At 42.8% G+C, this 12,611-nt stretch overlaps 1 protein-coding gene across 7 annotated transcripts in view; it reads right to left on the minus strand.

Moving 5' to 3' along the window:
• LOC120799323 (disco-interacting protein 2 homolog C) overlaps positions 1 to 12,611 on the minus strand; it is a 221,060-nt gene that overhangs the window by 45,869 nt on the left and 162,580 nt on the right. For all 7 annotated transcript variants that reach the window (XM_040144416.1, XM_040144418.1, XM_040144415.1 and 4 more), the window contains exons 9-11: positions 6,205 to 6,296; positions 2,873 to 2,983; positions 950 to 1,073 (exon numbers count right to left, since the gene is read on the minus strand). In XM_040144416.1, the coding sequence (XP_040000350.1) occupies positions 950 to 1,073; positions 2,873 to 2,983; positions 6,205 to 6,296 (327 nt within the window). The remainder of the gene's footprint in view (positions 1 to 949; positions 1,074 to 2,872; positions 2,984 to 6,204; positions 6,297 to 12,611) is intronic.

Genomic DNA, 12,611 nt, shown 5'->3' on the forward strand with positions numbered 1-12,611 from the left:
CTCTCTCTCTGTCTCTCTCTCTCTCTCTCTCTCTGTCTGTTCCTCCTCTCTTTTTCTCCATGTCTCTCTCTCATCCTGTCCTCCATTACCCAGCCAGCTGTCCTCTGCCATCAGTCTTTCCGTTCATCCTACTGGGAGACGCAGGAAAGCTGCACTGAAACAAGAGAGGCTCGGCCACACTCTGACCTCTGAACTCTGAGTATGTGTGTGTGTGTGTGTGTGTGTGTGTGTGTGTGTGTGTGTGTGTAGTCCACTATTTTTTGTCAATTTTACACTAATGTACCTGCTTTTTTTCGAAGTGATTGTGTTTTTAAATGCATTTCTTCACCGTACTGTACGCGAAGCACTTTGAACGGCCCCCTTGTCTGAAAGGTGCTTTACTAATAAACTTGCCTCGCCCAAAGTCCTTTTCTACACAATTTAAAAATGATTACTTGCAGGAAATCTGCCCGTCCTTTCCTGGGAAGTCGGGGATTACTCTGAAATAAAGTATGATTTTAAACACAGAAATGTGGAGAGCTGATAATAAAATAGTGGGGTTCCATCTAGAGTGCGATTTGGGACGGGGAGTCCTTCGCGTCTTAGGCCACTTTTTGAACTGCCTGCACAGTGTTTGTTGGTATATTTTCCAACAGTGACGGAAAGAAACGGCCGCAGCTGAGAAGCTGATGCGTTTACGTTTCTGTTGTAATGTCATTTTAAGTTTGGATTAACTATGGAAGCTGCCTGGTGGTAATGATAAGGTTTCCAGTGATTATCTTCAGTACACTAACACACAGGCACAAACAAGCTAAAAATTTCCAAGTCTCCGAACTGGTTTAACTGATTCTGTTCCAGTTCCAGTGCTTTGTCTGTGTGTGTGTGTCCGTGTCGCCACAAATACACTCCACGGTGGCGACGTGCACAGGTGCGACGATAGGTCGTATGTGTGTGTTTATTTGTGTGAGACCTTTGAACTGTGGGATCTCTCCAGTGGGACTCTTGGGTAACCCTTTGTGGCAGGCGTCGCTGGTCAGAGCCACCGTCACGCCACAGCTCCCCAGCAGGAATCCGATCTGCTGACTGCCGGCATCCTGGGGAGAGACAGACGCATCAAATGCCATCAGTCAGCTGGGCCGGATTGTGATTAATCAATATTCGCCTCTGGGTCCTGCCTATCTCCACCTGTTCTACATGGTTGCAAAGCGGGAGGTGGTGCTGTGGGTTTCCAGTTGTTCTGGGTGTAAAAGTCTGGTTCATTTTACCATTTGGTAAATAGGCTGACTGACAGTTGGATGGAGGTGAAACTCTCCGGCTTCAATCATCAGTACGACTATGTAAGAAAACACCTGGTTCTCTGATTAAAAAGGAAAGTCAAGACGTACAAATCTGTGGACATAAAGTGAAAGAAGAGACAAATACGAATCCCAAGCTGCATTTTGATGTGAAAAACCGCCACCCGCTAAGCCTGAATTCTGCCGCGCATCTGTTTGTAGAAACCTCATAAAAACATTAAGCAGTTCACTTTCAGGTTCTGGATGAAGTTTGGCTTGAAACAGCACAACAAGGCGCAGTCTTTTGAAGACTTGAGCATCGTCTTACTTCTTTTGCAGTGAAAATCTGAAAGTGACCCACACGTATCAAATGGGGAAAGCATATGACGTTCTCTTCTTCTTCTTCTAGTATATGTGTTACCGAAACAAGATCAAACTATCATAACAAACTGCGACAGAGTGTTTATGGAATTGGATTCTTTTTTTCAACTTTCCAGCGTTTCTACTCAGGTTTTTTTATGCGTAATTTGAAATTGTGCATAATCACTTGGTGATTGAAACCCAGCTAATAACAATAAAAACAGATTCAAAGAGTTTGAGGTCCTTTTCTGCTCCTATTCACAAACTTACATATTCTTTATTTGTAGATATGTATCCATTTTTTTTTAATCTGTTGTGTTTTTTGTAACTTTACACATTTGTTTTACATGAATTCCTAAAAGATGGAAAAGAAAATGCATTAAAAGAAACCCCTTTTTCGCAAGGCTGAAAAAGCTCAGACCTCCACTGAGTCGGAGACACACACCGGCCCTCCCGATTCTTCCCAGAGGACGTTACAGTGCAGGGTGACGGCCAATCTAAACTGTGACTCAAACAAAACCTGCAACGACAGCGAGAGCAGCGAGATATTTGGCCCCGATTACACCTCGGCAGAGCTCAGTGTCCTCTGTGCTGCACCGTGACTCACCACCACCAGCTTCTGATGACTCATGGTTCTAAAACAATCCCCCTGGTGGCGAATTAGCTCCGTCGACCGGCGCGAATTAGCGCCGCTCCACTCTGCCGCGTGTCCCCTTTTCAACTCACTAATGCTGTTTGACGTGACCGAAAAGAGGAAACTGAGACAGAAACTCCTCTGACGGCCTGGGGTCCAACTGTTTCTCAAACAGCAGACAGGCTGTCCCTTACCCTCTGATTCTACACCCATCGAGTGCCGCTGGTGCTTTGGGAGCCACAGCACAGGGGGATGTAACTGAGTAAAAAAAACTAAAGAAATCACCACATAAGTCCCTAAAGTACAAACCATCAAACCAAAAGCAAACTTTAAAGTCTCTACTCTACTGGATAATTTGACCACGCTGTCGCGGTAACCTTTAATGAACTGCATGATATTAACAGGTTTTGCCCCTCTCAATTCATTTACTTTACAAAAGACCTCTCAAACTGTACCTAGAACCTAGAACCTAGAACCTAAACCTAGAAACATCATCTAATGAATAGCTGCCATTTTGATTTTAATGGGCATCGAGTGCCCGTTTGAACACTGATTTACAGAGTAATGAGGCTTCGGACTGAACCGATCGAGCGGCCGATTGAGGCCGCACATCCCGAGCACTCACCTTCCTGGTCAGTGGTACTTCTATTGGCACGGGGACGACCTCAGCCAGCAGGCAGCCATAGAAAGCCGTCATGAAGGCGGCGGGGTCGTTGTTTGGGAAGACCAGCGCCACCTACAGGCGGGAGGACAAGGTACACAAGGGTTGCAGTGGGAAAAGAAGAAAAATCTCTGGAGATTATAGGAGGGATGAAAATAATCTACAGACTCACGGTGTTGTTACCATCGTTACACAACTCCTTGAGTGCTTATGCAGAAAGTTTGAAGTTAATAACGTTTGTGGTATTTCTGTTTCAGCTAATTGAAAATTGCAAGTCAGCGCTGTCTGACCTTCGTTGATAAACATCTATGTCTTTCAATTTCTCTGTACACATAAACTATACACCACCAATGTGTCTGTTCTTCGCATGCATGGTTTGGTATTGAGAAACGATTTGTCAGAAAATCAAAGAACATGCAGACAGACAACGTCTGGATGGGCTACAGCATGGCAACACAGAAAAAGGGACAAAAAAGAAAGAACATTTGATTTAAGGGGGTATTTTCGGCATTTTTAACACCCCATCATGCCCCAGAATCGGGTAATGGTGGCACGGCTAACTTTAACCTGTTTACCTCACTGCAGCCCTGCAAAACTACTAGCTTCATTAAGTTGAGAATTTTCTGTTTTTGTTGATTCAGTTCTATGGTCATTTTTGTTGAATAGAGTAACAGAATTTTAATTTCTACTGATCTAACAGCTCATTCTGTGCATTTTTCTGCATTTTTCCATCTGGGTGAATAATCTCAACATCATATCTCCGCCGCGAGATCTCGTCTGAAACGTATTTTCTGCCACCCTACACACACAGGACCTGAACATAACAACCAGATCCAACATGTTTCTCTAACGTCAGAGCGGACCCTTTATCTCCTGCTCTCCCGTGTTGGATCCAGTTCGGCTCCAATTGCTGCTTGCCATGATAATGGTGCACCCCAGCTTAAGTGCTGCTTAATAGCTTCCATATACAGTACTGGACTGGATGTGTGTGTGTGTGTGCGTGTGCGCGAGTGTGTGTGGGGCACGCCATAAGCTAAGTGCACCTGAGTGATTGAGAGCCGTGTAATGATGCTTTAACGGGACTAATGTTGACATGTGCAGGCCTCGTTGGAGACGTTCAGGTTTCATCTGGAGATGATGCCAGCGAGAGAAGAGGGGAAGTTACTCTGTTACTGTGAGCGCGAGGCTGCGGCCATGCAGCGATGTCACATTAATACTTTACCTAGGTACACAATTTCAATTTTTAATTTTTGTATACATTTAATAGAAAATAATTTTAATTTTCAGAATAACACAAATACGGTAACGGATTTATACTTAAAATAAACAGATAGGAATGTTCTGTGATGCTGATGATTGTTCTCGTGGATTATGTGGAGTTCTGTGGGGTTAGAAAAATGTCGTATTGCCTGCCTTTGGATCATCTCATGCCCCCCCCATTTATTTTATGAAACCATTAAAAGATAACAATCTTTGATATAAAGAACAGTTAAATGAAAACAAACATGCAGGCATCCACGTGAAATTCAAGCATGTTTTGGTTCTGAAAGTCAAATCACGTCCACAAACCCTATTCGACTCTTCACCAGGCTCATTTCCCGTAATTGTTGTGAGCTTGTTTTACCACATTACAAAACCTCTAATGTAATTTCGTAAAATAACAACTCCTGTATCATTTCTCAGAGCAATTAAATCCCCTCGGCTTCCTAAACACTCTCTCAGTAAAACTCATTTCTGCAATCGTCCTGCAAGACACATGTCGAAATATAAAACAACACTGTAATTTCTCTGCGTGCAACTTCTTAAAGCTCCAGTAAAACTGTGAAAAAGACCAGTTCGTGAGTGGGAAGAAAAAGGAATTGTACAGTAATTAAAACACACACCCTTCCGGCTGAGATACATAAAAAAAAGAAGAAGAAAAAAAAACACATACACACTGGCTTGGTGCCAGTCTTGACTTAGTCTCCAGTCGAGTGGGAAATTGAGCTTAAAATGAAAGATGAAAGAGCGGCGAGAAGAAGGGGAACAGAGACAGTCGGGGTGTCAGATGGCAGCAGATGCACACGGGACTGTTACTCAACCCTTTTCCATTTCAGTATGATCGCCTTTTCGTGGGTGAAGGTGTGCGGATTGCTGGGTAAAGGGGCCTTGAGTCTGATGTGACGATTGTACTGACAACACGTGTGTCCTTTTTTATTTTTAAGTATTGAGTAATGGCCACATGTCTGGTTGCCAAAGAGTTTTCAGCCAGAACCTAAGAAATCCTGAGAGGTGATGTCAAGAAACTGCATGTTTTGTTTGGTTTTTTCAACGCAGCTGCTCTGTGATGTTTTAAACTAAACCGAGGAGACAACAGAGGAAAAGGCCTGATGTTCGTGCGTCCGGCTGACGCCTGTTAAAGGACCAGTTAACCCAAATTACCGATAATAAAAACAAACACGTTCTCCTCCACCTCTAGTTTTATCTAGGTAGTTTGTTTTCTTTGCTCAAGTTCGGCGAGATCCATCTCTGAGATTTCTACGTCCACTCCAATGCAATGAGAAGGAGAAATGAAACCGGGATTGAAATTCGATCATTTCGTTGGAAACACTGAGAAATTACATTTGAAAATCTCAACGGCAGCGTGTCTCACTGGGAACTACTTTTATCAAAGAAATCCGTCACTGTAAATGCAGCATTTGGGTCTGTGGACTATCCAGAGAAGCCAGGACATTGTCACTGGACGTTGTAAATGAACTACATGTACATACTGTAGCCCCGCCCCCCAAGGGCTTTTATAAACGCAATCTACAATATCCAGTATAAATCAACTTAGAGAGATAACATTTCTTTGATGACTGTGAAAACCTTCTTTCCACCATTACAACAGCCTCCTGCCGTCAGCAGGACGGATACATCGCTTGCTACTGATCGGTTGGGGTCAGACAGAAACAGGGCTCCAGCCTCCAGACGGACACTGGCTGATGTGACCTCGATGTCAGGCTGAATCAGTGAAGTGAAATGAAAGTTCAGGCTGATTATCTGGCTCGAGCAACGCACAGACCACAATGAGCTCCCTCTACTGGCACCTAGGCTGCAAAGGGTCATCTTGGCCATCTTGTCTGTGCCGGGTTTCAGGGTTTTGCCAGGACACGAATGTCCTTACTTCCACGTCTAAAGTCGAGACAAGTCTTTAGTTCGTCATTTGTCAGAGCGGTCAAGCCTCAAGTTAGGATATATCTCCCTCCCTTTTTCTTTCTGCCTCACTGTGAATCTCTCCATCTACCATTAACCATTACCAGTGTTTCTCTACTCACCCGGTCTCCAGGCCTGACGAGTGGTTCCTGTTTGGTTCCCAGTTTGTGCAGCAGGTTGTAGGCCACCTTCACACTTCTGGACCACAGTTTACCTGCAAGTAGATAGGAAGCGTTATTACACACAACAGTGCAGTACAGTACAGCCAGGAACCGGGAAAAAACATGGTGTCTTTTAAAAAAGAGAGGGTTTGAAACGACCAAATCTGGGCCCAAGATGTTATTTATGAAAAATGCAATCAAAAGGTCAAAGGGTAAATTGTCAGGCAATTTATTTTCTGACCTGTAAAAAGACAAAACAACTATTTGTAAAATGGAACAAAGGATGACATCACGAGTCCCCATATGCAAGAAATTACGGCACTGACGTGGCACTCGACGTTGAAAACACTGTTGAACTTTCACACACTTCACCTCGCGAGTGGACTGGTATGGAGATAATCATACAGATTTCGTAGCATTCCACACAACCAACCCCCCCCATGACTGCAGCGTAACTGGATCCATGTACAGTGATAGTTCACACACAGACGCACAACCACAGCACATTAGAAGAAGTCAAAGTCCACATTAGTATGTAATTATATATAATTTGACGGATGCGTTCGGTTATTATTTGTGCTCATGCAGCTTTAAGCAATGTGAACCAATGCTTTAGCTTTTTTTTGAAAAAGAAGCAACTCAAAAACTTCAGGGAGCAGATGGATAAATATTTTGGCTTTACAAAAGGTGTAAAATAACCCATTTTAAAGTTTAAATGCCTCCCTCTACGTAAAGTTGAATAATATTATCCAATCTTTCCTATCAGTTTCATTATCCCTGCAGGGCGAAGTCAGCTCTGTACATTAATGAGGTAACTTAAAACAATAGAATCAATTTCCATCCTTCGCTTTTTTTTCCCCCTAATTCAGACTGACAGACGCAGATATTATGGATGAGCAACCCAGTGTGAACTCCTCATTGTTTTTTTGCACTAAATGAGGTTTTTCCTTATGTTTGTCAGAACTAATGAGTTTGAAGAAAAGGAGAGCTTTGGGATCCCACGGGACAAATAGACTTTTAGGAGAGAAAATAAATTGCAAACAGAGGCAGAGCAACAGCGGTTCGGTGTAACAGCAGTGTATAAAAGGTGGAATTAAAAAAAGAATTTAATGGATGAATTCAGAATTAAGGGACACTAAATACAGCCGTTTGCATCTTCAAGGAATATAAAGTGGATTTTTTTTCTTTGAGACTTCATTAGGGACGCCAGGAAACCTTAGAAACCAAAAACTGCCAAAAAATCTGCCTGGCACCTGCTTACAGGCTTTGATGTGGGGTTGGCGGAGAAGGTCTGACAGCTGGACTAACCAAAACAAGCCATAATGATCAGTCAATTGCTTATATGCATAACACGGTATTAAAATATACTTCAATAAAGTATAATCCAAATAATGTTTTGGTGATATGAGTAAATAAATATTTAAGAAAATATATACTGATAACTGCAAATAGGCAGCACTTCCAGAAAAAGTTATGATTATGAAGACCGGTGCGTTTGTGCTCGGTAAACAGTTTTTGGGGTTTTCTTGTCATTGTTTTGCTTGTGAAAAAAAACCCTTCCTTCCACGGAGGTGTTTTTTTTTGTAAAATTTGGGGGATTCAAGTTAAGCTTCAAGCAGTAATAATGATTTTTTTTTCCCTGCCACTTGGGGGAGGGGCAACAAGGTGTAGACACAATATTGACGTATTACGGTGTTTGCAGACAGTTGACCATTTACAAATCCAGCAGACACAGAGCAGCCTTAACATCCCACTGGAGTCATATTTCTGTCCGCCTGATGAATGTAAGTCCATTATTCACTCTGCTTTTAGCCCTGGTTTGGTCTTCGCCAACTATATCTGGCTCTTTATCTGCTAAATGCTTCGATTTCTTCAATAGCTAGATTCTAACTTTGCCTGTCTTCTGTTTGGTGCCGGGCAGATAGCGGACAGTGGGTTTATCTACCTGCTGCAGCTGAAAATGACGCTGATGAGAGCGGCGAGAGTGAACCAAAACAGTAAAGTTGTGTAGAGCTCCGTAAAGCTGAGCGGGGCTGCAGAGTCGAGTGATAATTATCTGTGGGTTCATCACGATAAGTGACCCCCTTCACATTGTAAATAGTCATTAGGTTCTTTTTAACACAAAAATATCAATTTGTGCAGCCTAATTTTTTTTCAATCATTTAAAAATAACTTTTAGAAGAATTTATGTTCATGTTTAAAGTGCACAGTATGTCCAATTTCCCAGATGGTGGGAATTTCAATGTCAGTCTTGTGCTGCGGCCTTCAGCCTGATTCATTAAAACCTGCTGTCAATGTTGAGTAAGGCTACAACAAAATGTAGTCACATATCCGGAGCATCTGGTCCCGTCCGCAGTCAGCCAGAACAGAGCAACACGCCAATTCAGGTCTGAATTGACGTGTTTTTCTATGCCGTATCATCTGGTAAACTGAAATTCAAAAGTAATAACCTGGTATCATATATTGTAACATATTGTACGGTATCATATAGTACTGTACCAATATCATATTGTATTGCATCATATCATATTACAAGGTTTATAATATGCTGTTATAATTGTACCTTAAAACATTGAATTATCCAATTATTGAATATTATGCCTTGTTCCATAGTATTGTTTTGTTTTGTATAGCACTGTATTGCATCATTTCATGTCACATTGTATCATGTGTATCATTATGTCATATTATTTTGTGTCAGACTGTATTGTAATGTATGGTCATGTGCCATGTTATATTGTACAGTGCTGTATTCTATCATATCATATTGTATCCTATTGTACAGCACTGTATCGTACGGTATTGTACCATATTGTATTGCATCAAATCATAACATACACTACATCGTCATAATGTGTATCAAATTGTATGTTAAGGTATGGTATGAACTGAATTGTATCATATTGCATCATGTATTGTTTTCTATCATATTGTGTCCTATTGTAGCTTATGATATCATATAATATCTCACTGCACCATATCATATCTCATAGTATTGAATTGTACAGCACTGTATCGTAACACGTTGGACACTGTATCATAACATATTAGGGCTGTCGACTTTTTATTAGAAATTTAAAACTTAGTTCAAACGCCGGAAAAAATTAAATAGCGAGCAAAGCCATGCTGACACCGAAGCACCTGAGAAGCAGCGTGTGGAAGTATTTTTGGGATTTACAACTGTAAACGGCAAAATGACCAACAAAGACAAGGCTGTTTGGCGGCGAAAGCAGCCGCCTTACTCCACAACAACAACAAATCCAAGGACTCACTCGCAGGCTTGTCAGCCAACTGGCAGTGGAGGCACCGGGGACGAGTGGGGCGACGTCAATTCTACAACATCGTCGGACTGACTACCTTTCACTACGCTGATCCTCGCTCGTGGAGCCTCGCCAGAAGCTCTTAAAAAAGGCCGTCACCGATAAGGTAGTAACATGCATGTGGCCCATTGGCTCTGTTTCTGGAGACGGTTTTCAAGATGCAGGGAAATACAGTCTATGCTTAAGGGTAAGACAGTGACGTCTGATGGGCATCCTTGCTAATATTGTATGATATTGTAAAAGATGAAAACAATTGCCTTCTAACACCATCAAGTCTCAGCAATGGGGTTTCCACCAACGCAAATCATAAGTTTAGGAAAAATTAAAACTCAATTATTTTGGGTACAGAAGTCGAGTGTATGCGTTTCATCAAGTAAAGTCCTTTAAACACTAGAAAAGCACAACAGGAAAGATTCAGATGAAGTGGGCGAGTTTCATTATAGTAACTTTTTCCTTACGTGACTGTAAAACATCTATGATCAACAGTTTGGAAGTAAAGCCAGTCCTGGAGAGGAGGGGCATTATAAAAGGTGCTGAGCTAACGTCAGCTGATGGCAGTTGGCATTTCTAGTTTTGAAACAGGATTTGTAGTTTACAGAAAACACTCCAAACAACAGCAGATGCACACCTGGATAATCAAAGAAAGAGATCAAAACACAGCACGCAGAGCCTGAACAGTTTATGTGACCTCACCTTGCGGCACAGAAATCCAAGCGGCCTTATCGATAACCTGATCTGTTGGTGAATAACAGCGACTGTGCTGTTTACATCGAGTCAAATCTCCCCGAGAAACTCTCGACTCGCTTGAAACTTAGTGAATAGAAATATGTCTCTCTCATGCCAATTATGTGGGGTTATCTGCAGTGCAGCGTGGTGAGGGTTGAGTTTGAGGACAGCGGGAGAATACGGCATCATGAATTCTCTCTGTTCTCCGGGGGGGGAGGACGACTCGACAAGAAGAAAACAAAGCAAGTTTGTCCTTGTCGGCCGACATCAAAGGGACGACACAACGGGAATGAAAGATAAGGGAAGATAGAGAAAGAGAGAGAGAGACAGAGAGAGAGAGACTCAGACTCAGCACTGCACACCGCGCACACACACACACACACACAGTCTCACCGTGGTGTTGTCTCTCTGGTGGACGACTCCTGAGTGCCGGCTGAAGACATTTCACAGTCTGGTGAGCGCTCATATTGCCTCATCATCGGCTCCTCACAAATCAGTTTGTTCGGTTACAAGCACACCCATAACCCACGCGTTCCCTCTCCCTCATTCTCACAAGCCGGGCGCCTGTCTGGAGAAAGGTGATGCTCCTGTGATAAAGTGGCTGCCTATTCACAACAATCCCTCGGGGTAATGATTGTGGGAGTGTGTGATTGTGTGGACTCAAGTGTGGCACGAATGTGCATGGAAGCCACCGGCCTCAACAGAGATGGACAGTAGCTAGATACTTTCCAAGGACCACACTTCGGACACAACTTTTCCTTAGAATTTCCATTTTCGGAGACTTTCTACATTTCCTCCACGACATTTCAGAGGGAAATACTGTACTTTTCATTTCTGCACCCGCAGCATGCGAACTACAGTTTGCAGGCAGTTTTCACGGGTTTCAGTGACCAGCCCCCCTGCGACACACTGTAGTCTTAAGTAAAAGATGTGAGTGCTTCTTTCATTTCTTTTTTATTTGCACGTCTGCATGATGTACTGTATGTGACGTGATGGGTCTGGAGTCCTCTCGGTATCACTTCATTCTCTCCGCCGTACAGCAGGGAGGTCCGGCTCTAAATTCATGGGAACCTGAGAGAGGCAGCTCCGCACACTGCAGCTAAACCTCTCTACACCCTGCGGACCAGAAGCCATTTTCGCTGCTGCTGTCTGGGAGATCGATAACTCGGATCTGCAGCCTTCGGCAGCAGAACCAAGGGGCTCGTTCCAGTTTGGATGTAGACTTAAACTGTGGCACCGAACTGGAGGCGAGGACGTGATGTGATTGAGCTGCAGTGAATGAGTTTAGGGAGCTGGGATGATAGGACTCCTGCAGGCGAGACAGTTGATACATGTTTTGTATCATTTCATATTACTTTTTTATCATGCTGTGTGTTTGTCTTAGCACTTCTGGCCGCTAAAGACTTGTTTTTTCTCCGCGTTTACTTTGTATTCCGATAGATCCAAGACTCGAAGTTGATTTACACTTGTGCGTCACAGTGTAAAGCGTTAGCTTTCTCTGATGTAGGAAAATTCCCCTGTTGATTGCACCACCACCACAACTCTAGCTGGATGACTTAATTACATTCCCTGCAGTGATTGTATACGTTGCAGTTTGTTCATTTCATTCATTCACAACAATAGAAATGTTTTCCTTATCTTAAAAAATTGGGAGACTAACGGCTTAGTAATCCTTACTAGCTGAAGTAAATGTGTCCTGAGTCTTTCATTCACTTTGTGACAGAGAGCTACGATCATGGCGAGGTTTTCATGGGTCCACTCGCATCCTAGTAACCAAGATCAAATATATATAACTGAAATCCAAATTATATTCAGTCTAAATGGGGGGGTAGGTTTAGCCCAGTCTATAACACTGAGACTGTCTCCCTCCCCCACCGTATTACTCACAAGTTCCCTAAATATGAGGATCACAAAACTCTAATCATCATCATTACCCTACCACCGGTGGTGGTGAAGTGTACCACAAAACACCTGATAAAATCCTTGAAAATGTGGCGGCATCTCCGCGCCGCCACATGTTCAGGCCACCAAAGCTTTCTACTAAAAACACGACATGTCTTATTCCAATAAATACATCATCTACTGGAAGCTCTACAGACTGGCTACTTACTGAAAACTCAAGCCTCAACAAGACCCTCAAATTTGGTTTTATAAATATCAGATTATCATCTTCTAAAGCCTTACTGATAAATGATTTGATCCTTCAGCATAATCTGGATGTGATTGGTCCATGTGAAACACGGCTTAAACCGAATGTTTTCTAACCTCCTAATGCAGAGGTATAAATCCAGCTTTACTCTCTTCAGCATTTAATGGTTGAAG

Source organism: Xiphias gladius, chromosome 14 (genome assembly GCF_016859285.1).
Source record: "Xiphias gladius isolate SHS-SW01 ecotype Sanya breed wild chromosome 14, ASM1685928v1, whole genome shotgun sequence".
Classification (NCBI taxonomy): Eukaryota; Metazoa; Chordata; class Actinopteri; order Istiophoriformes; family Xiphiidae; genus Xiphias; species Xiphias gladius.